At 36.9% G+C, this 25,118-nt stretch overlaps 1 protein-coding gene across 1 annotated transcript in view; it reads right to left on the bottom strand.

The window, feature by feature from the left end:
• Positions 1-25,118, bottom strand: part of VWA8 (von Willebrand factor A domain containing 8) — a 182,787-nt gene that overhangs the window by 57,940 nt on the left and 99,729 nt on the right. Inside the window, exons 24-29 of the mRNA XM_054271880.1 lie at positions 24,996-25,115; positions 22,603-22,808; positions 14,609-14,760; positions 5,934-6,042; positions 4,845-4,983; positions 2,932-3,134 (exon numbers count right to left, since the gene is read on the bottom strand). Of these exons, the coding sequence (XP_054127855.1) occupies positions 2,932-3,134; positions 4,845-4,983; positions 5,934-6,042; positions 14,609-14,760; positions 22,603-22,808; positions 24,996-25,115 (929 nt within the window). The remainder of the gene's footprint in view (positions 1-2,931; positions 3,135-4,844; positions 4,984-5,933; positions 6,043-14,608; positions 14,761-22,602; positions 22,809-24,995; positions 25,116-25,118) is intronic.

The following is a 25,118-nucleotide window of genomic DNA, read 5'->3' as shown; positions in this document are numbered from 1 at the left end:
TACTTTTCTTAACATGTGAATTCTTCAAGTTCTGAGTTTATGCCTGCCCATAATCTTACTACACCTAAAATGTAGGCACCTTGACTATATGTCAAGCCTCTTTCTGTAGCAAGTGGAGAGAGAGAGGAACTTCCAGAGGGCAATTAAACATGTTCTACTTGAGCTGAGAAGAAATGCTCTTCAGGTCACCTCTGTTCTCACAGCAAATACAGACAGTACATGGATGATTATCTTAGGCCATATGCTTACCTGCTAACGTTAATAATAATGGATTAAATTTCATACACAGCAACATCCACCTCAGATCACAGGTGCACAGAGCACATGGTTTTTCTATGGCTCCACTGCAAGAAGAGTTAGGAATAAAACCTAAGCTCTATGTATAAAAATTACATAGCTTGAGAATCCCTCCTGTGATTCAGTGGGAACTAGAGATCTCAACACTTGAACCCCAACATCAGGAAGGACAGCAGTGGTTGTGAAGACTACAACAGCAGCACTCATCTAACCTTTGTTTTAATGGCTCACTTAAGAACCACCCCAAATAAATTACCAATGTAGTCCATGGATATGAGCATGCAATATACAAGAGAATAATCTTCCTTCTTTTTTTGTTTTCTAAATTGCTTGTTTAAGTTCTCAAGAAGTCTAAAATTACTTTTGAATGGTGTCCTAAGAATAGGACTTTTTTGCAAACAAGTTCGTAATTAAATGAAATGTATTTTCACAAACAGTGAATAAGGTCCACCTTAATAGTAAAAATATGTCAAAAGTGCTAAGATAATGCAAAACATTCAGAATGTTTTAATTCTGTATTATTTTCCTGTGTAAAACAAGCTTATTTACAGACAGGATGCATTCAACTGTAGCACTTGCCAAGAAAGGCAAGTCTGAAACTGGCAATATTTAAGATTTGTTAGAGAAAAACATGAGGTTATAACATGACTGAAGTCATCTGGAAAGGGACACTGAACTACCATAGTCTCTCCATGTCACAAATTTTATTTCAGAGTCTGAAAAATGTATCTATTGTACCATCACTAAAACGTATATTCCACGAGGACAGCCAAAACCAGACTCTAAGATAAATACCTAACACTTCACGGAAGAACCTTCATTTCTGACACCAGATGCTACTGTGACTTGCTTAAAAACAAAATGGTAGGAATTTTGGAGATTTGGAATGCAAAGACTATGGCTGGCTTTATATTAAAAAGTGTGAGACGTTCTAAACATTCTTAAATACAAGACAGACTGCCATCTGGTTTAGTTTCCTGCACCAACTTCTCCAAAGGAAGCCAAGAATTATTTAGAACCAAAAAAATGTGCTATGTGCACCTCAAAATAGCCCAAATGGTATTTCTATAGCTGTTCAACAAGAAGGTAGCCTCAGAATCATACTGTTTCCAGTTTGCATTGGAAAGTATCCAAAAGGCAGCTGCACCTGCATAGGCAGTTCCACCAAAGGCAGAAGAATTGTGTTTCTCATAAGGCACCGAGCTTAACAGCAGCATCTGACACCAGAAAGTAGCAGCAACACTTGACAAATGTTGCTAGAACAACAGCATTGCAGAAACACTAGAAATGACTGAAAACTATGAACATCCCAACTCAATGTAGGAAGAATTCTTCTAGGTTGAAGCCTTTCCCCTACTGAAACATTGATAGAAGAAATTCAAAGAAAGGAAAAAACAGTCAACAATAATGATTGATTTAATGCCCATATCAAACCACAGTGAGTTCTAGGTAGCCTAATAAACTATTTTTAATGTTAAAAAATGAGCAGTAGCAGCAGGTATATACCGTTGCCTCTTCCCACTCCTGGGAAAAGAAATTTTGAACTGAAAATGTTACAATCAGCTCACAGATAGTAAGGGAAAGTGCAAAGTATGCAATAGCTGTCTTTAAAAAAGCATTCAAGTGAAACCAACCCTGTTATAGTAACTTCTCCGAGCTAGGTCTAATAAGCTTTTGGAGGTCTATAACATATCCAAGATAGCATAAAAAAAACATATCTTGGAGGCATAAAAATCAAAAAGGTTTAATAAGAGGCAAAATAACAAACAGAGAAAAACTGAGCTAGGTGCAGGAGGTTTTTGCTCCTGGTAAAACACCTTACAAAAGCGATTAATTTCTTTGTTCTCTTCTTTTTCTACTAAATTGCCCAGGCGGGACTTTTTGGCTCTTGTTCAATTAGCTATCCTTAAATTTGAGGTGAAGTCCCCTAGACCTATGAAGTGGCTTTTTCACCTAATTGAAAAGAAAAACTTCTAGGCTTCTTTTCTTTTTGAGAGAACAAAGGATAGTTTGTCACTCCATCAATAAAAAAAAAATCATATTCCTAAACAACATTGACATTGTTAGTGGTTCTCAATTTGCATTGTGGATGTCAAGGCTTACTTAGTCTTCCTTCTAGTCTTAACACTTCACACGTTAGAGAAGAAGAAATACAAGGATTAGAAAACAAATATGGAGCAAATACAAGCAACATTTTACTTGGTGACTCAGAAAATGTCTCTTTTATATACTAGTTGAAAAGTTAAAAGGGGGACAAGATTGGAGTAGAATTTAAGTTCCCATAAAACATTTTACTCTGCAAACACATGCTGTTTGACCGAGACTCCTGAACTTGACCCACTCTCCCCCTTTCTCCTATAAACCCAATCTCCCTCTATCAGTAAGGGAAGATAAGCAGGTAGAACTCAGCTTCAAGAATGGAAAAGAACATGGTCCAGCTAAAGGATGCAAGAGGAAAATCTCCATTTAAAAACTAAAGCTGAAGGCAACTCTCAAGCTACAAGTACAGTAAAAGAGAGAACATTCAGCAGGAGGTGGCCTTTTCCAGTCGATAGAGGTAGTCCCCAGTGACAGACCCTCATGATACTACTTTGCTCATGACTAAACATTTAGCTGGAATTTCATTTTTTTTACCTCCTCTTCATGTAGAACCACTTGACCTTTAAGCGGATTTCCCAGTGGTGCTGCAGTCACAAAAGGTTGCCAGACACTTCCAACTGTTCTTGGGAAGAGGTCATAAAGATCCACAAAGTATCCAGTCTTACCAGAAATGTTCATGAAGTATAAGGAAACAGGATTGCATGTAGTAACATAAAGAATATTTTTATGTTCCTCTTCTGAAATAAGAAAACAAAATAGTGAAAGGCTATTGACATTGTGCATTCTTCTTCTGGAAACAGATGTCATAAACTTGGCAGATGATATAGCAAAAAGTACTGAAAAATTACCACTGTTGACAAGAAATGATCTCTTGATATTAACTAAATGTTAACAGGCAGAATCTTGCCACAACACTATTAACTCTAAGCAGGCAGTCCAAGACACATTTGTGTAGGCATGATTGCAGTGTCAGGTAGCTGCTAGTATGTTCCTCTGATTTTGCTGGTTTATAATCTTCTTTCTTCTTCTTTCTCTATCCTATCCTATCCTCTCTTTAAATTCATGTATTTAATAATTAAACATAGTACATTGTACAAACAATATACAGAATTTTTCAAATAAACCACCTTCCTGAATAATTTCAGACAATTCTTGAAACCAATAAAAAGCTACCTAATTTCTCTTTTGTTTCCATGAAAGCCTGCTAAGGTACTTGCAAACTGGACTGCAAATAGAAAGAGCAGCATTCCAGTATTGATCATTAAAGATCTGTACATAATACATAACAATGTCTAGACTGATGCCTTGGAATAGCTATCTAGAACAGAGGCTAGACAGATTTAGAGAATAAAGCAGGTATTTATTAAAGGCCTTTAACAGACACACCTTGGACAGTGCAAAAGCCTTGCAGAGGCTATACCCAAGATGGACAATGGTCATGAGATTTTCAGGCAGATATGTTTTGTCTATTTGCATTTCAGAGGTTAATTGTCCAATTACAGCTTCAGGGAATGAAGTCATATTCCCCCAGTTTGCTCCTTGCCATATACTTTTATTTATACTTTTCAAGGCCTGAGGCTGTGAGGGTGGCCTTGGTTCTCAGGCCTGGAAGGATTGTTTTGTCTGACCAAAATGGGAAGAGAGCTTACTAACACTCTGCATGGAGTTCAGAGTTACACACTAATGCAGTACAGGATCTGAAAATTATAAAAGCTAAAAACTTAAGGCATCATGACATGCTTAATGATGAACCCTAAAAACATTTATGAATATTCCCAATGGTGTAATTCACTCTGGGACATAAGCTGTAGAGGCAGCTAAGGCAGGTTTGATCCAGTGAGAAAGAATTAGTATAAGCACAGATGAAAAAAGCACAGCACTCTCCAAGTTAAAAGATTTCTATTAAAGCTGAATTGAGAGAGGAAAAGTCAAAGAATTGTTTTTGTCAAGTAGTGCAGGGTTGAACACACAAACATAACAAACTTGCAGATTAGTGGCTGTGTTCTGCTTTAATTACACATCTTTCTCGTAGCTTGAGAAAGATGCATATCCTTACAATGACCACACTGACTCAGTGAAATTATGCACCAATTTCAGTGGTTTATTTTTGTATTTCACCTACTATTAAAAACAAAAAAAGTGGAAAAAGGTAAGTTATTATTCCTACACTTCACTCCCATACTCTATATTTTTAATTCTCATATTACAATTCCTAGTATTATTCCTATACTCTACTGCAAGCATATCTAAAAATACACACCAATGTAAATGCACTGGAGTGTTGTTACTACACTTGAAATCCCTCATATTGCCCTTTAATATTCTGCCACTGGCTATTGGCAAGGACTTAAGAAGTCAACAGCCCAGTCCTTCCTCATCTTCAGGACATCTCACCTCTTTGTAATGCTGCAGATCATTACAAAAGTCAGTAGCTTTTCTTACTGTACCTTTTGTTACTGTGACGTCACAAACCAAGTTAATTTCATCTAAAGGCAGTGTCCAAAAAGCAAGTTCTTCTGTGAAACTGATGGACCTGGCTTCATGTCGTTCCAGTGGAAAGCCTTGAATATTTAAGTACACAGGGCCCTAAAACAAATAATAACCATGAGGGCTTCCTAAAATATTCCACTCCCCATTCTTTATGAAAATACAGAAGTCTTCTTAATGGTGTAAAACTATTAACAATAAAAAACCACTAAATAATTTTATATTTATTACTAAACAAATTAAAGGGAATAAGAAATGCCTTTTATATAAACTCTCTGAATGTCCACACTACCATTTCCTTTATGGTATAGAAACCTTGTGCCTCTCCTCTTTAGTCTTTTCATGGTTTGGAACCATTATCACTTAGTAGCATGAGGAGATAGCATGTACTGATGAAACACAGTTTATACAAGGAAAATACCAGAATACTTCTGTTTCAAAGAAATTATATGGCAATTTCTTATTATATAAAGTTTAAATCTCACCCATACAGCACATTAGCAGTACAGGTTTTTCCTTACTCACTGGAGTAACAATTACTGAAGTTAAGCCAAGAATTCAGGCCTGAAAAGGACTTAGAAACTTTGGCTGCAGATCAAATGATACCAAAGGTTCAGATTCAAACTTGCCAGTGCCAAAGACCTGTAAGACTTCAGTTGCAAGCAAAATGGAAACAGAAAGCAGCCTTCTTTTCAGCCACTGATCATAGCCAAAAATTGAGATCTGGGGCCTGTAACTGGCCATCCCCAAACATCCAAGACAGCTACAAATTTTCTTCAGATAAGGTATTATCAATATCCTTATAAATACTTCTTTTCAAAAACTTCTGGCCAAGCTTACTGGTTTTCAAGCACATCTTACACTGTGACAGCTAGGTATACGAAAATGGTAATTTTTCTAGTCAGTATAAAAACTCCAAGAACAAGCGACAAGGACCATGCCTTGTACACACTCTTCTTCCTGAAAAAATTAATCACATTTTAGACTTGTCACAACCCAGTAAATAAAACTGGTATTATATGAATAATAAAATAATTTAAAAGACAAACCTTTACTTCTATTTTTTGAGTTTCTGATGGACACAGCATTTTCTTTTGTGCATTTCCTGGCTGATCGACTTTCCAGTAGCCCATAAACTTATGATCTGGTAATGGCAGTCTGTCAAATAATGTAGGAACAAATGAATTTTTACATTTATTAACCAGTAAGTGATATGGAATAAATAATTTAGACAACTGCATTTTTCCAACAAAATATATCTGAAGACTCTCTTGCAGAAAGTGTTTTCTTGCTAAAATATTTTATTCCTTTTTACATTTTAAATCACAAAAATGTTAGTCTTCTGGACTGCTAATATAGACACAATCTAAGCAGTATCATAAAAGAAGAGGCAATGTATAATATGGCCTCAAAAGGAAAGGTTCTCCAGTCTGAATTATGTGAGCTATATCCAAACCAACTCTTGCTTTGCTTTATTTGGATCAGGTGTGCCAGCACCCCTTAAAGGAACTTCAGTCAGTAGCTCACTCTTCTGAAAGACCAGCAGAAAAACCACAGTAAGCTCACAGTTGCTCATTAACCACGAAAGAAAAATTATTTCTGTTTATTTTACTACCGCTCACATGAAAAAGGCAAAGGAATACAGACAGGAGAATATCCCATTGCCTTCTGGCCAGTACAATCTACAGGAAGGACAGGGACATCTTCAAAAGCCACATTTGCTTGCCATGGTTTAATTTCCTCATTTCTGTATCTTTTATCTAAGGAATAAATATGTGGACCACAGCAAAACTCATTTATACAGGAAAAGAAAATGCTGATGTGTGACAATCTAGCATCACAGCAAAATACAGACAGTGCAATTTCTCTTTCTTCCCCCTGAAGTGATTTACAGCCACTGAAAGCAGTTTCACTTTGTTAATTGGCACACATACCTTCAAGCTAATGAACTCATCACTTCTGGCTTTTTCTTTTTGGGACCAGTCACTCCTAAAGAGACCTCCTATGAAAACAGCATTCTGTGTTACATGCTGTTGCACATTATTGCACAGCTACAGGACTTGGCAGGAGAAGAGAAGACATTCCTTCTCCCAGTTTCTATAAATATCTTCAAAGTCTATTTTAAGGAAGTTCTCTTAGACTGTTTGTTAAAAGTATCTGCTTAGTCCCTTCTGTCCTATCTGATGATGCTTGTTCCTACTCTTACAATTATTTTCCCTCTCCTCACCAACCAATCTGGCACTTTTAGATATTAGAGGATTGTTTAATTTCTTCTCTATATTATTTTCAGAATAAGAAGGGATCCCAAATAAAAAAAAATTCCCACATTAAAATATCACTTGGACTATATATAAAACTTAGAGAATTTTAGTTTTATTTTTCCCCTAAGAACTTATGGGAAAAGACAGGGGATGAATACAGATATCCCTTAATCTTTGCTACTCATTCAGGAAAGATGTCTTAACATTTCTTAATGATATATTGATACGAAACCTCAAACAACCAGAAGCCAGAAGTCACAGGCATTCACTCAGCCTCCATCATCATTCTGTGTTTGGACCATCTGCCAAGGCAGTCAGACAGCCAAAGACACTGTTTTGCAAACAGAAAATGGTTTGCATGCTATTGATCACTGGCGCTCACAGATAAATAAATGGCCAGCTGCCAGCAATGTGCCACTGGGGCATGTCATGAAGAAAGAGTATCTCATTAATTCCCTCTCTTAGTCAAAGAACCAGGAGAATCTTCATGGCCTGTTTGGTGCCTGACTAAAAATATCAATAGATAAAAGTGTTTGCAGAGTGATTAATTTTGCATTTTTCCTCACTTCATTCTGCATTTTTCCATTCTTACACCTAGCTAGTATAGCCAAAATTGTTCCCAAATGAAGAAGAGAAATTGAGCCAGATTAAAAAAAATGCAAAGCCAAAAACCCTCAAGTATATGGGGCTGTGCTTTTGCATGGCAACATTCAATACCATTAGGAAAAACCACTAATGATGCAGTATTTCAACATATACAAAATTCTTAGATATATTTATTCATGCAACCAGAAAAACAGGCAAATGGTCAAGCCACTAGACTACATGACAGTTTAGATATCTATGAAATAGAATTTTACTTCAGGCTTCCATTTGGTTTTCTAAATGATTTGTTGGAAAAGCATTGTTTATGTCTTGAGCCACAAGCTGTCTTGTGTGCAAGAAAACCTTGGAGACTTCTTTTTGCTCTATGATCTGAATAGCATAATCTCTGATATGCCAATAATCAGCAATAGTTATTTGCCATTAGCTCAGTGGAACATCAGCTCTCACAAGGATTTGGACTTTAGTTTTAATTCCTTACACTTTATTCCCATGGACAACATCCTAGAAATCAAGAACTTTACTAATGATCATGAATAGCTATTAAAATTTGAAACAAAACATATGTTAATAACCACCTCAAACCAAACACCCTGCTTTTTATAGCAACAGAATTACAGATTGCATTCCCATATAAACATTTCCACTCTCTTTCAGCTTTCTGGAGATTTTCTTTGCTAATAGTTCCTCTCTTCTCAGGAAAACTGATTTCTACTTTCCCCTAGATTTTTGAGGTTTTGTTCTCTTCCCTGTTTCTGAATGATTTAGTTTCTCTGAGGCAGCAGAGCTAGTCATCATAAATAGCAAAGAGGAGGAAAATGTAGATCGGAATTTCAGAATAATACAGAAAGCGGAGTTCACAATACAAAGCTCTTTGTCAAGAGTAATAGGGATCTCATTCTTCCAGGGCCTGACAATTATTTTTTCTTTGCTGTCCCACCGCTCTCTCGTGTAAATCTGGTCTAAGAAAGACTAAGAGTATTGAAGAAGCTGGTGGCATTAAGGTCTTACAATCAGTCTGCTGAAGGAGTTTCAGGAGGGAGTGAGGGTGCAGAACAACTGAAACAACATATTCACACTAAAAATGTGTATACATCTTAACAGCCTTCCCCTAGCAAATACATATGATACACATGGAAGTAAGGAAATTACCTTCTTTTCCCAGGACTTATAGCAAGCAAATTTTGAAAATAATCTGAAGTGACAGAACTAGTAAAACTTCACTAGATGTTCCTGCCACATTGCTGTATTGCAAATTAATTAACCAAATAGCATTTACATAAAAGGCAGATAGAAAACAATGGAAATGTCAACACTGGCAAAAATCTGTAAGGCAAAGAGATCTGATAGGTATAAAAAGTGCAGTGGCTGAGTAAGAATGGTACTAAAACTTCACTGGTCTCTAAGCTGGGGTGTACAGAGCAATCCATGATTTTTGCCTTTTTCAAAAGTTGGAAAGGGTTTGTAGAACAGAAAAACTACAGGTAGACTACATTAATCTTGTAAGAAATCCAATATTTAAGAGCAATTTCTAGAGAATTATTCCTGATCAGTTCTTTGATTATGGATGTGTCAAAGCCTGTTGCTTAAGGAAAATTCAAAATTGTTTCTCTGTTTATTCACCCTTCATTTCAGATCCTGGTTTTCTACATGATTACTGCTGTCCATGAAATGTATATATAGGCAGGGTTCAGAAAAGTGATTGCACGAGACCTACAGTTGATGGGGCAATTCTACAAGAAATTACTGTTTAGCCTGAATTTCTGCATGCACAGCCATCAAAGGGAAAATGATATGTCAAAATATAATTCGCTTGTGCTGCTAGAAAACTTTTCAAAGTGACACCTATAGAACACAATTTCTTTCCATTTTATACTTTTGATTTAAGAAAATAAATTCATTTTAGAATATTTAAAAAAAGAAAAACAACAAAAAAAACATAAATCACCAAACAACTGTGTTAAAAAGCCAACAGAACCTGTTTATAATTTTTTTTGTTTAGCTTTCAGAGAACATACTACAAGATGGATATGAATGTTGTAAAAGTGCAGCTCCACTGAAAGCAAATTCTTCACTGCCAGACATCATATTAGTACAGCTGTGGAGATGAACTATGACATACAACAAAGCTGCTTAATATATGATCTTGTAAACCAGCTCAGCGCTGGCACAGAATGTATTATTCAAGGCCTCCAGTAACAGCCTGTGCTCCATCTAGCTGAAAAGATTTCCATCCCACGTAACCTTTTTGGACTCAAGTAAGCTACAGCTTGAAATCAGGAAAATTCCTTGCCAATCAGTTCTCCATAATTTATCCAAACATATTTTGATTTCAAGACATTCAGTAGATATTCTAAAACAGACATTCAGAACAGTTGTATGTTAAAACTCCTGTCCCCTGACCATTTCCCTTCCCCAGCTGGCCCTGCAACACACAGGGTTGACAACAGACATGTATGATAGGAGACATACCCAATAATTAACTACAGATTACCAGGAGAAGAAAAGCCACATGAAAGAAAGTCTCAAGAGAAAAACAAAGCTGGTAAAATGTACATATTTACATTACATATAAAAAACCCAGTTCATATGAAACAAATATTGAATTTATAGGAAGCACCTGGAAGTGAATAGTGACAGGAGGAAAAATATGGAATGGCAATTTCATCAAGGATAAATGTCAGAATTAGGATTAAAGGCTGTTTTACCTAGAAATTGCAGATGGTCTGAACTGTGCACTGAAATGGCAGATTAACATGAATTTAGAAAAATATGTCATAACAGATGTCAATGGGAAAAACAAAATGTAATTGTACACATAAAGAAAAAAAATGAGTTAGTACCATGAATAATTCATTTTACCTACTATGTCTTGGCAAACCATCATAGACAATCCATCTGCTTTACATACAATACTGATAAAAATCATAAAATAGTGGACAGGTGGTACCAGGAGAGACAGAGAGTATTTTAACACCTAACAATACTGAACATGTCAGTACCTTGAAGAATGGTTATCCTACCTGGACAAAAAGTGACAACTGAAGAAAGCAAAACGACCAAGCAAAGCTTTCCTTTACAGGTCCAATACATGATATTCATTTTGCTAATAAATAAATTAATATCAACAAATTAATTTCTCTCTTAAAAAACAACTACTGCAAGAATCATTCTGTAAATGGCCACTATATACCATCTAATCTTCCCTTCCAAGACTAGGTATATAATTTCCAGAATTTAATCTAAAATTCCTGTAAGGGTCACTGCAAGCATCTGTTCAATTTTCCTTGGATTTCAGCAATTTCAGCTGGACACATACTTAAATAATTCTTCTATTGAGACCCTGTATTTAAGTGTGTTGCTTGTGTGTCTCATGTTTTTTTTCTTCCTATATTTACAGCAGTTATATTGCAGCAGCAATTTAAATAATTCTGATTTATGCAAGTTTTCTTTTCGATTCAGTAATAGGTGACAGACTTCTCCAAAGCTTATTATAGGAATTCACAAATCGTTCGATTCAAGACATGCCACGGAGCACCTGTGCAAAGGAGTCAGTATTTCACTATAACAGTTTTCCTCCCCAGAATCTCCTGGAAATGCTTCTGTATCACACAATTTATTTGTACTGAATTTGTATTCTTATACCACCATTTTGCTGTTGTATGATTAACTGCCTCAGGAAAAATTGGTTTGGACTACTATCCCAGTTTTCATGTTACTTAATAGAACTGCTGTGCAACTTATTATGATAGCTAGTAAGTCTTTAAAGTCTACCAAAAAAAGACTGGGGCACAAAAGTCATCTGTGAGGATATGCTGTTGTTGCTGGAACAACATAGAAATCACACCTAGAAATCACACCTTCAGATTGCCAGCTTGTGAGAGCCTAGAAACAGGTAGGAAAACTAGCTTAAATCAGGAAGTGATATTGACGTGTCACAAAATCAATCTGAAAAACTCAATACAGTAAGAAAAATGTAAGTGTGAAGAAAGTTGATCACATAAAGTGAAGATGGGGTAAGTGCTATGGAGAGTTTTGCAAAAAGGATGTGGAGATTTATGTTTAGAAAAACAGAGATGAGTTAAACATGGCATGAAATGCAAACACTCTGAGCTTTTAAAATGTCAATACATTTCTATTCTGTACTTTCATACTACTGTACTTGGCTCCAGCAAAAATGAACTTGACCAGTTTCACACCCAATACTTAAGGATGGACACACATCAAATGAAGACAAGAAGCATAAAAGAAAAATAAAAGCAAACAGAGGCCTTAAAAACAGGGAAGATTGAGAGGTGACTTTCTAGTGCTGAGGCTATTTAGAAACAAGACTGACTTGCCTTGGGAGGTTATAGAACTTCATCTCTGAAGGCATGAACCACGAAAAAATGAGCTAAGGTTTTAGAATAACCTGCATCTTTTCTGAAGGAGGTGGGCTGGACTAAATTAACACCATTATCCTATTCTCAGATTCATGGAAAACAATAGAGAGGGCAGTACTCCAGGATCTTTTCTGCAGCAGTCCAAACAACATATACCAAATTACCTCAATGTGCCTGTCCATCATGGGAGATTGCAATATGGGCTGGAATAGATTTGGAGAGACTATCTCAATGTTCTTTAACCTCAAAGCAAAATCAACAGTGCCAAAACATGAAAGATGTGGCTGTAATTCAAGGTGATCTACCTGTGTCTTACATAGGAGTGAATCTCATGACCAAAATCAAGGTTGTCATACAATGCAGGGGTAAGAACCTGAAATGCCAGCTGTAGTGGATGAGAGTGAGGGATTGAGACCAAGACAGGTGAGTTGGACAGACCATCAAAGCCAAGTGCTCAGCCCAGCACAGTGAGATCTAAGAAAAAGTTGTTTTTATCAGCTGTGTGTGAACTGCTCCTGTATTTTCTCCTCCCCTGGGCATTCAGTGTACAAATTACATGCTCACAGCTGCCTGTCTAGTGAAGTTTTTGATAAGCATTTTGTGGAGATCTTGTCTGTCATCCTTGGTGTAACCTCTCCTAGAAAACCTCAGTGATGAATTCAAAATGATCAGCTGATTATCTTTAATTCAATATAATTACATTTTTCTTTTATCTTCTCACTTCTAGACTGAGCCGTCTCCAATTACAGCAATCTTTCTGTTATGTTTCCTAAACCTCCAATTGTCTCATTACTAAAGAATCCTCTCCCACATCTAATACTTCTAAAATTATACAAAGACAAAATTTCTCAAAAACTATAACAAACATTGTAATTAGTTAATATAGAAATTAATAAGGGATGTTCAGCAAAGAAATTATAGCAAGAGTTTCAAGTGTGTTCTGTCAATTTGACAGACTTTGTCATTGCTCAAGTACTGGTTCCCCAGGCATGTAATAGTCCTGTCATCAAAATTAAAAGGTACACCACAGGCACTACTCTGCCAATCTTTTTTAATAATTAAATGTAGGATATTAGATATGATAACAGTGGTGCTGCAGGAGGAGAAACCTACACAGGGACACAACACCACAGAATGTGTAAGGCTGGAAAGGACCACAGTGGTCATCTGCTCCAACCTCCCTGCTCAAGCAGGGTCACCCAGAGGCACAGGGCTGCTCCAAAGGTTCTTGAATATCTCCAGTAAGAGACACTCCCCAACCTCTCTGGGCAATTTGTTCCAGTGCTCACTCACCCACACCAGAATCACTATCAATACAACATGCCATAAAAATCAGTCCCTCCTTAGCAAGTATAAAATATGTATGCCATGTGGCAAACTCAGTTTTCTGTATATGCATAAAGCTTTCTCCATGAAAGGGAAATATTTGTTTCTTCATAAATAAATTATGTATTAGAGCTGAAGAGAGAGTAAGTTTTCTAATTATTTTTGAATATGATCTACTTAAGCTTGTTTTCTGTGAATTTTGGAAGAGTGTATTACATTTGTTTCACAGAATCATAGAATACTTTGTGTTGTAAAAGACCCTAATGATCCTCTGGTTTCAACAGCCCCTGCCATGGGAAGGGACACCTTCCACTAGACCAGGTTGCTCAAAGCCCTGCCCAACGTGGCCTTGAACACTTTCAGGGAGGGGGCATCCACAACTTTTCTGAGCAACCTGTTCCAGTGCCTCACCAGCCTCACAGTAAAGAATTTCTTCCTAATATCTCACCTAAACATACCTACCCCTCTTTCAGTTTAAAGCCATTCCCCCTTGTTCTGTCAATAAAGGCCTTTGTAAAAAGCATCTCTCCAGCTTTCTGGTAAGGCCCCTTCAGAGAGTGGGGGGTGGCTTGAAGACATGAGGGCATTACTATCTAATGTAGCTGGTTGGATTGTAACCTCTGCAAAAGAAGTATATGGTGCAATATATCAAATAATAATATAATTAAAGAATAACAGTGATTTGCAGACACATACAGAAGCTGTTCTTCAAGCTTACATGCACTGCTCCATTCAGAAGAAATACTTTTGTAGAGCCCTCTGTGAGCATCAAAGACAAAACCCAGCTACCACTGAAGACAACTTTTTTTTCTGCAGACTTAGGTGATAAGTAACAGGACAGAAGTGTATTGCAATTGAATTAAAAACACAGGAGAAGAAACAAGTATTTCCCTTTATTAAGATATACCTGTTTACCTTACAAGCTATTAATATGTACATCGATTTTATAGATTAAATATTAATAATAAGCAAATACTCATGAAGTAACTTATATTGTTGTAAATTATTTGGAAGATTATAAATTTGAACCAGTGGAGGATTGACTTCCAAGAATTCCAGGTTGTTTTAAAATCTATTGGCAGCAAGATAACACACTTATAAAGTGATCATGAGAAATATGTCTTCTTAATATATATCTTATGTTATTCTTACTCCTTGGCCAGCTGCACATTGGTCGGTTTTGCTCCAATAGGTATCCCATACTTGTGCAAAGTTTTGTATAAAATTTCACGCACTTCATTGTTGTAGGAGTCAAAGTCAAACACGTTTCGAACAACATTTGCAAGTCCTTCAGATGGAAATTTCTGTAAAGAAACAGACCAATAACATTTCTTTTAGTTACTATCTATTAAGTACCAGCACATCATTATGTACTTCTAAAATAAAAAATTCTAACTTTGACTGACAGAAAAGTTCTGAAATAATCTTTACTTTTCATTTCCAGGACATCATTTCAAGTCAGAGTGAAATTACTTACACTAAACTTGGTTTAAACAAAAAAAGGATGTGACAATTATTTAACACTTAACAACATCATTGGTTTAAAGAATTACTTTCATTATACACACAACAAGATGGTGTATTCATTGGAGAATGTAATTAATACTATTCTGTATTCTTAAAATTTGCTTTCTATAAACCATGAAGATCTGATACTAAGACACACATTCATATAATTCACCCACACAATTAATTTAAGAATTCTGACTCTTAATGTTTAATAGAGAGAAGCAGATAATATACTGCTTTGTTTAAAAAAAAACTATTTTAGGTCATGATGGATTTTAGTAGACACAGAAATTCACTTAAGACCCACAATTTTTTTTTTCCTTAGGGAAAAATACTAGTTGAAATGTGCTATGTACATTTAAAAACCCCAAATATTTATCAGACTTTCATTAGTATCTCTAGCAGAAATTAAAATTGTGTTACTGTGCTGGATTGATTATTCTGAATGAGGAATTAAATGGTTGGATGGTTGCATCTAGAGGGTAGTGGTCAATGGCTCAAGGTCCCAATGGAGATGTGTGACAAACGTCAGTACAGACCTTGGGGGTACTGGGACCAGGACTGTTTATTATCTTCATCAATGACACAGTGGGACTAAGATGCTTGCAGGGTGGAATGCTGTCTGGAGGGCCCTAGACAGGTGGAGAAGTGGGGCCACAGGAGTTTCATGAGGTTCAACAAGGCTGTGTGCATTGTCCTGCACCTGGGTTGGGGTAACCACTTGAATCAGCACAGACTGGGGGATGAACAGATTGAGAGCAGCTCTGACAAGGACGTGGGAGTGCTGGAAGGTGAGAAATTGGGCATGACCTGGCAATGTCCACTTGCAGCCCAGAAAGCCAAATGTGTCCTGGGCTGCACTGCAAGTAGGGCAGGGTGAGGGAGGGGATTCTGTTCCTCCGCTCTGCTCTGGTGAGACCCCACCTGCAATGCTGCATCCAGCTCTGGGGTTCTCAACATAAAGACATGGACCTGCTGGATTGAGTCCATAGGAGGGCTTCAAAGATGATCAATCAGAGGGCTGGAGCACCTCTCCTGTGAAGACAGACTGAGAGAGTTGCTCAACCTGGGGAAAACTCTAAGGAGACCTTATAACACCTTCCAGTACCTAGAAGGGGTTATAAGAGAGATGGAGAGGGACTGAAAGGGCATGCAGTGATAGGACAAGGGGGAATTGCTTTAAACAGAAAAAGGGCAGATTTAGATCAGGTATTAGGAAGAAATTCATTATTATAAGGTAGTGAGTCACTGGCATAGGCTGCCCAGAGAAGTTGTGGATGCCCCATTCCTGAAGTGCTCAAGGTCAGGTTGGATGGGGCTTTGAGAAACATGGCCTAGTGGAAGGTGTCCCTTCCCACAGCAGCTGGGGACTAGAATATCTTTTAGGTGCTTTCCAGCCAAAAATATTCTAGGATTCTATAAGCTAAAATAAGAGAAATGAAGAACTTTTAATACCAGAAAACCACTCAGAGAAACTGGTGTAATTGATTAAGAAAGTCACCGAGGTGGAGGACCCCAAGCCAGAGCAGGTATATGCAAAAGGAGGCTGTGATCTCTGGCTGTGAGAAGCCCACACTGGAGCAGGCTCCTGGCAGGACTTGTGGCCCTGTGGGGAGAGGAGCCCACACTGGAGCAGGTTTGTTGACACAATGTGTGACCCTATGGAAGTGCCCCAGGCTGGAGCAGTTCCTGCAGAACTGCAGCCAGTGGGAAGGATTCACAATAGAGAAGCTCACAGAGGACTGTCTCCTATGGGAGGGCCCCCATGCTGGAGCATGGGGGTAAGTTGGTGAGGAGTCCTCCCCCTGAGGAGAAAGTGGTGGCAGAAACAACGTGTGAAGAACTGATCACAGCTCCCTTTCCCCATCCTCTTGTGCTGCTGAAGGGGAGGAGGTAGAGAAAGGCAGGAGCTAAGTTGAACTTGGGAATAAGGGAGGAATAGGGGGAAGGTGTTTTAAGATCTGTGTTTATTTCTCATCTTCCTACTCTGATCTGATTTGCTATAAATTAAACCAATTTCTTCAAGGCAAGTCTGTTTTGCCTGTGACCGTAATTGGTGAGTGATCTCTCCCTGCCTTTATCTTGTTCTATAGGCATTTCATTATATTTTCTCTTCCCACCAGAGGAGGGAAGTGAAAGAAAACATTTGGTGGGCATGGCATCCAGCCAGGGTTAGCCCACCACAGATGTAAATGGAGCAAAGCAAATAAAAAGAATTTTAAAAAACAATTATCAACTTGCTGTATATCCTGGAACTTTACTGCCTGATTTATTTTATCCTTTTTTTTGGCAAGAGATTGGAGTGAGAATCTTTCTATTTAAAAATGTCTCACTTTTTCTCCACAGGCCTTTCATTCAAATACTAGACTTTTCAGACAAGGACCTAGACACTTCCATCTCAGTATGGCACATTGACAGTGATGAACATAAACTTGTGGAGAGATATTTTAGGAAGCTGTAGTCTTAATTGTTTTTCCCCCATTAGTGAGCTAGGCTGGTATGGAGAACTTGAAAAACAGACTTATGTGTCAGAGAAGTTTATAAATGTATTAAAAATACACACATTTGAATCCTGATTAAAAAATTAAAACAGAAGAAAACAGAAGAATTTCAGAAATGCTTTGATCTATACTGTTAATCAAATATCAGCATTAGGAGTTTAATATTTTCCCGACTTTATAAATATCTGATCTCAGTAATAAAATACCTGTGACACAAGCAATACTAAAATTAGCTAGTCACTGTGATAGACTAGAATACCACTGCTAAATTAAGTTTGTACAAACCTTTTTTTATCTGTGGTGTACATGGCATAGAATATTTTAATACTAGTGTTGCCATAAAAGCATATTAAACTATGTTCTGCTTTTTAAATTTTTCTATGAGGGACCTATTAGAAGTTCTACATCATGACAGCTTAGCAAAATACAAATTATTATGGGATAATATAAAATTGTTCTACAGCCTGTGCCATCCTTGTTACAACATCCAGTTCTAACAAAGTAACAAGTACAATGAAAGTGGTACTAAACTCATTCTCCCATCATCTATTCTAACTAAACACTAAATGTATAAACATTTCATACATGAGGTGAATTGAAAAGTTCATGACAATTTTAGTAGTGAAAGTGCTAACTTCTACATTTTAATTGTACCTTGGCTTAATTGACCAGTAAGAAGTAGAGAATAATCCTGAAACAAAATTTATATTATGAATACTGTGTTTTCTCTGTTCTTCTCAGTGAAAGCACAACCAACACACCGGCACCAAACTATCTAATTTACTCATGAACTACACTTTCACTTCCCTGCATTAGGTACTGCAGAAACCCAGGTCAAGTACTTCACATAATATCCAGTTTTCTCTAGAAGTCTCCAAGTACGTCTGCAGTAACTTCTGTCATCAGTACACTTTTCTGTAATGAATTGCATCAACAGTTCCATGCCTCTTGTGTCAGCTGGACATAAAAAATTTCCTGAGGTACAAAAGATGGCTTCTGGGAGCACAAGCCACTTGTACAAAGGTCCTCTACTTCAGTTATTAAAAAAATCACAACTCTCCTGCTTCAACCAGAACAAATCCAATCCCTCTTTAAAAACTGCTTGGACAACTGCTTACTGAAGAAAGGAAACGACAGCTCATTTAAAGGGAAAAAAGAAAAAGACAAGAAAACCCAAAACCCAAAAAAAGGGCTGACTCTTTGGGGATTGAACTGAACGTAAAAAAAAAAAAAAAAAATTGGTTTCCATTGATTTTTAAAATGACATTACTAGAGAAAATATTGACCTCTTATCAGTCTGTCTGACTGTCATTCATTGATTCTTCCCCTTACAACTAACACTTCTGTATGTACCTTAGATTATTTTCAGAACTTAGATTCTTGGCTATTCCTTAAAATAGCAAGTAACACAGTTTTTTGCTTTCAACAATTGTATATTTTTATTTGTATATTGTGTCCTTTATTTGACGGAGAATTTGACTTGGTGAAAAAGCCATGTATTTTTTGATCTAACATTCCATGAGGGTATGTACTGCTACAGCCTGTGTAACATCTACGAGCAAAATTGTGATTTCCAGTAGAAATCAAGAATTCAAATATGCTATACCCATTGAGGTTTACTGTACTTCTACCACTGTCCTGAAATGAAAGTGATAAATTATCTGGTGTTCAGTCTGTAATGAGTCCAGACTTTTTGTTTTACACTTCTGCCTTGCGTTCTCAGTCACGCTCACTTCCCGATGTATCTTGGTGCCTTCAGATATCTGTTTGTTCCCCCGCGCTCTTGGTTTGCCCCTGCACCTACCCCTACACCCTTTTACTGAATGTTGCCAGCTCTCTCTGTGCCTCCTCAGCTGTCCTTCAGCAGGGCCAGAAGCACCATGTCTATGGCTCATCCTGAGTGACAGACATACTAATGGATTAACCAGCACTCGTGTCTTTAGTGGGCAACATCTACTGCCAAACGAAACAGCTGAATTCTCCCCCTGCAATTTCAATCAGTTCCTCTCTGTCATATAGCCACTGATTCTGATTAAACCAGCAAAAACCTAACTACCTTTGAAAATTGATAACTGAGATCCATTGTGACTGTCCAAAAGGGTAAAAGGTTATCAGGCACAAAGTGAGAAGGGGATATAAACTGTTATTTGATAAGCCTAGTTTCCTTTTGAGGTTAGGCTGAACATTAAAAAAAGGCACTATCTTACCACAAAAGCTTACTGAATAGGCCTTAAAACCTGATGATGAGTAGACTTCAGGGCCAGAAGGTTTCTTAGGCATTTACTGTTTGAAAACTGTTATACTAGTGCCTACCATTAGGAAGCAATCTCAGATATAAACAAGGAAGATAACCAAGAAGAAAAAATCTCAGTTTTCTGAAACTAAAGAAGAGTTAGTAAAAAAGCTATTGCCATTTTATCTAGACTAATGAGGCTTTCCTGATACCATCTACCAAGGTCTCATGAAAAAAAGCACATTAGATTGCAGAGAAGCAGTCACAGCTTACCTTGGTTACAAGCACCTTATGGTAACCCAACACAGCAAGGGCAGTTTCTGAGCTTACCCATAAGCTACTATTAACATAAAGACTTTTGACATTTGACAGTCTGAAAAGTGGAGCTGAGCAAGACAAAAAGGCTGTATCAGGTCACCTGCCACCTAGAGCTGCAAGATCTAAATTCCTGATACAGAACAAGAGGAGAAAAAGTTGCAGCAATCAAGTTAGGTACCTGCATTAGACAACTCTCCCTATGCTTGCAGTTTTGGGTCTTCAAAATAGTTTGGTGTCTCAAGCATCACCAAAAAAACCTTCCCCTAAGAAAAAGTTAATATAGAAGCAACCTAGGTCTGAACACAATGTTTAAGCTACAACTAAATTACTACATGTTCCCTACTTGCATAGTCTTTAGGGGAGGATAATCTTGTAACTGTACTCTCTATGTGTATCCTAAATGCTGAAGATCACAATTAGTCAGAGATTAGCCTATTAATTTGCTGATACCATAGCAATCAGTATATTTTTAACTGACTAGTCCTGATGCTCAGATGTGCTGTCAGACAACAGTAATCAAAAGGACCTTTTTCGTCCAAAACATCCAACCTTTTTTTACACAAGGAAAAAATTCCAAAATTATGTGAAAGAAATCAACACAATAGTCCAAAGAGAGCAGGGCTGTGGAACTGCTGTAAGGGAAATTGTTTAACAACATGACTAACTTCCCTCCTTCCTTCCTAAGGACCAGCAATATTATTGACTCATTTCCCTCCTTCCTCTTTCTTCTCTACCTGAAGACCTAAAATTTTCTAACTTTGGAATAACCATTATGTTTATATTAATTGTTTACATTTGGCTACTCACGGTTTTTTATTATTCAGATTGAAAACCAAATTACAGTAAACAAAATGTTCTACTCTTGCTAGGAGACTGGGATCTTGAAAATAAATGTTACAAAACAAGTCAAAGATACATGTTGGAGAGATATTTGGATATTTACACTTTGAAAGAGGTGAAAGCTTAGCAGATGGGAAACTTCCCCACTGAACTGCACCCAATGTCCAGGTTGAAGTGACCGTACTAATCTGCTTAAGAGAGGGAGACAGAAGCAGACAGTAAGAGCCCTTAAGACAATCAGCAATGCAGCTCTTTCAATCTCCAGTTAGATACTGTCCACACTCAAATAAAACAATAATTAAGTCTTATGTTTCTGCACTGATCACTAACAGAAATCAGTACAACTTCAGGTTACTTGCAGATAGCTGATGAAGGAAAGAAGTTCGGAAGGCAGGAAGAGCAGAAAGGTATGGAGACAAAAACCAGCTAATTTAACAAACACCCTAAAAAATTAGCTTCTCAGCAGCACAGACCTCAAGTCTGTAATTTTTCCACTGTCATTTTGACTGTAACTGTGTGTTTAGAGATCAGCATGTACATGTTCTATCAGCTTGGTAAACAAATACCAATCAGCTGGTAATGGATCCTAATAGACTGCTCTGCTTATGCGTTTATCTGGATTCCTCAGCCTTTAGGTCTGAATCTTCTTAACCCTTAGCACAAAGTTACAGAGCATTATTTTTTCTTTCTATTATTGATAACATAAGAGCACCAGTTTGTCTTGAGATCTTCTCACACTCTAGAGACCACAGAACATAAAAATCCATACTCTCCACAAATCTAGATGAAGATTTTTAAAAGTAGTAAATCCACCCTTCAGGATCTGAATGTGTGTGAATATGTACATGACCACAAACACAAAACTATCATGCAATCCTGTTATACCATGCAGTATAAAACACAGGAGCAGTAGATCCAAATTTATGAGAAATTATATTCTAATTGTATTAATTACATTCATTTCCACTATTTTTTAAAAACATATAGGACTCATAACTCAAGAAATGGCCTATAAATTAACAAATGACCAATTTTAGAATTATAAACTGAATAAAATAAAAGCATTGCTATTTCAAAGAGCATTAAGACACTTTATATTTCAAATATTCAGGCAAAAAAAATCCTTCACTTTATAAAGACAGAAGTCAGACTTTACCATAATATTTAAAAACCAGATCATCATTAAATCAGAATTCAAAATTTTGCAGTTAAATGTGTGTAGGAAGTAATAATAAAACTACATATTCCCTTGCTGAGTTGTTATCCATCTAGCATTTTCCTTAGAAAAAAATCCACTACAGATGTATTATTGTTAGGCAGCAGGAATTTGTTTTTTTCACAGGAAAGGATTAAATCCACAAATTTTATAGCAGAATAAAATGAACAGTTGCACTGTCCTGGAAGTACTGTATGTTGAATATGGAGTTTTATAATGAGGGCCAGTATGAACATTGCACACAGTATTCACAGTACGCAACTTTTTTCTCACACAGTAGAATAACAGATTTACAGGGTTTTTTTCTATCGATAAATATGCAGGAAAAATATCTGCCCATGTACATCTGTGATCCTTATCCTCTGACTATCTGAGCATCTTTAATATGCTTCTTTCAAAATGTAAAGTGTTTCACAAGAATTAAATAAAAATGCATGAACAATAATGGCATCTTCTTTCTGAAACCTTCAGGCATTAAAAAATCAGTATTGATGAACTCAAGCTTTCAATTAAATGCGATGTACTGTACCTGTAAATGTTTTACAATATTCACAACTTCTCTAGTTGAATAGGGGTAGTTAATAGTTCCTTGGTCAGCTAAGCTCCTGAGCTCTCCAAAAGCAGCTACCAGTTTCTGCAGAATCGCCTCTGGAACATCGGGACCATATTGTTTAAGCATTGCCAGTTCTGACTGTGGTTTGGGATTATCAACAGCATGGCAACTAAAAATGTCCCCTACAAAGAAAAAAGAGAAAGCACAAAGTCAGATAATTTATAAAGAAATAGCATCCCAACAGCCCCTTTAAGTTTAACACTGGACCTTTAATAGAAAAGATATGACTCAAAAGAATGCTGAGTACCAAGTTGCTAAAACTGTGAAAAATGTGAAGTACAAGCTATGAGGAACATTGAGGTTTCTGGAAACATAGAGATCTCATCTGTCATTTTAATGAAACTGGTATCATGAGGGAGAAATCAAGAAGAAAGAAAAGTTGAATGCAGGTGTAGGGGGATAGGAGATATGTAAATGAGGGTAGTGTGGAAAGTAATCGTACCCCTTAAAGAGTTGCAGCTGGGTTAATTATTAAAGATTAGGAGCAGGCCTGATTTTAACAGGCCACAGCTGTAGCCAATAAGAAGAGTGTTGTAAAAGAGTGGGTTGGTTGGCCATTGTGAGGACAAGGAAGAGTCAGTGCCTGGAGGAGCTGCCTATAAGAAACATCATGGAGGTACAAAACTCTAGCAATATGGAAGCTTTGCAATGTAAGAATAATAGAACTCTTGCACTATAATGACAACATGCAGGAAAAAATAAGAGAAAAAAGATTTTAAGAAAATGTAACTGGTTGAATTGAACCTATTTTTGAATTCCTTTGAAACACCACAGAATTCAGGGAAATCTTGAAATGCAGGAAGGCCCTAATGCAAACCCAATTGAAAGGTCTAGAGGAAATGCTGAATTTATCTTATCGTTTCTCCCTGCCTGTCTTGAAGTATGGTAAGAAATTTGGTAAGATATTATTTCCATACATTGGCATTATATCAATACCAAACATATAATCTATAAATTGAGTTTATTCACAAAATGTCTCTGAACTGTTGTACAAAACTTTGCAGAAGCATGATCAGGTCCTGCAGAAAAAGGATGAACTAAAAGCAGAAGAAACCCTAAGTTGGAAAAATAATATCAATATAGAACCCCAAAGACTCAACCACACCTCTGCTATGTAGATCAAGAGCAGTAACATTGGGATGATTGACTTTGTTTAAAGGGTTCATGTAAGGAAGGAAACTAGGCTGTGAAAAATAAACACAACAATAAATTCCTTTGGGGCAATATAGCTTTGTGAAATTCAGCGTCAATGAGTTTCAAACAGAGAATGTCCATTCAGAGGGAACCTCACCTGAAAAACAAAGAGCTATTAAATAATATGGAATTGGGTTTGCAACTGCTTTTTTGAGTATATTTTGAGTATATTTCTTACAGATTAAGTATAATGGCCAAAGTTAACAGGCAAAACCACATAAATTAGGGTTCCTGCATATCAATGGCCAAGCTAACACAGATAATACAGTCAGTGGAGTCTGGAGGGTATTCAGTTCACAGCCATCATGTAGCAACAATGCTAAAAACTTGCCAGAGGCCCACTTAGACTAACAGTGGGCTGTACAGGCCACAGAATTCTTCACCACTTGCCCCCGTTCAACCTAATTTTGTGTTTTTGCTGTGAGATGAAGCTCTAGGGAATCTTTGCTGACACACAGAATTTCTGAGACCTACCAAGAGCTTTCTAAACTAAGGCTTCTGTTGATATGAACATCGTTGGTGTGAAATTTGGACAGCTTTACCTGATACTGAGATAAATTCAGTATCTTGTCAAACATACATATTTTACTTAGACTATATACATGCAGAAGCAAGATTGAGAAGCGGGTAGCACAGTGCTAGCAGCAAAACATACAGTAGCCTTTACTACTGAAAGCAAAGAAAAGAACCATCCATCAAGCTACCGTCTCTTGTACCAAACAGGACAGTACTCAAACTGTGGCTTGTTTGATATGGGAAAAAAAATAGTGAGCAGTTGAAAGAGCTGTCAGATGTCAAGTTTACAGTTAATTTGTTTGGAGTATTTGTATACTCTATACACTCATTAACAAAGATTTCCATAAACTTGTCCATCCAGATCCCATAAAACAAAACAGTTTTCATACAGATGATCACATACAGCTTTTCCATTCAGGGCAAGTTTGGGCACTTTTATTAAGATACATAAATTTACATTATAGCCTTAATGTCTTACATGACATAAAGTATCAATCAATATGCATAAGGTCCCTTCTCCTCATGAAATCTAATTGATTAAGACAGATATTCTATTAGTCAAGTCTATTAAAGATCATAAATTAATATGAATCACTTACCTAATGTGCCAAAAAAGTCATTACCCAAGAAAGGAAACCCAGGCCTATTTGCCAGAACTATCATTCTAAAATCAGGATGAATAACTATTACATTTTCTCTCCCTTCTACATGAGCATGATCTG

The sequence above is a fragment of the Melozone crissalis genome, unplaced genomic scaffold (assembly GCF_028551555.1).
Source record: "Melozone crissalis strain CALT ecotype California unplaced genomic scaffold, PUWL_Pcris_2 ptg000013l_1, whole genome shotgun sequence".
Lineage (NCBI taxonomy): Eukaryota > Metazoa > Chordata > Aves > Passeriformes > Passerellidae > Melozone > Melozone crissalis.
Note: the sequence above shows the minus strand (reverse complement) of the source record. Positions and strands in the feature narration are given on the sequence as shown.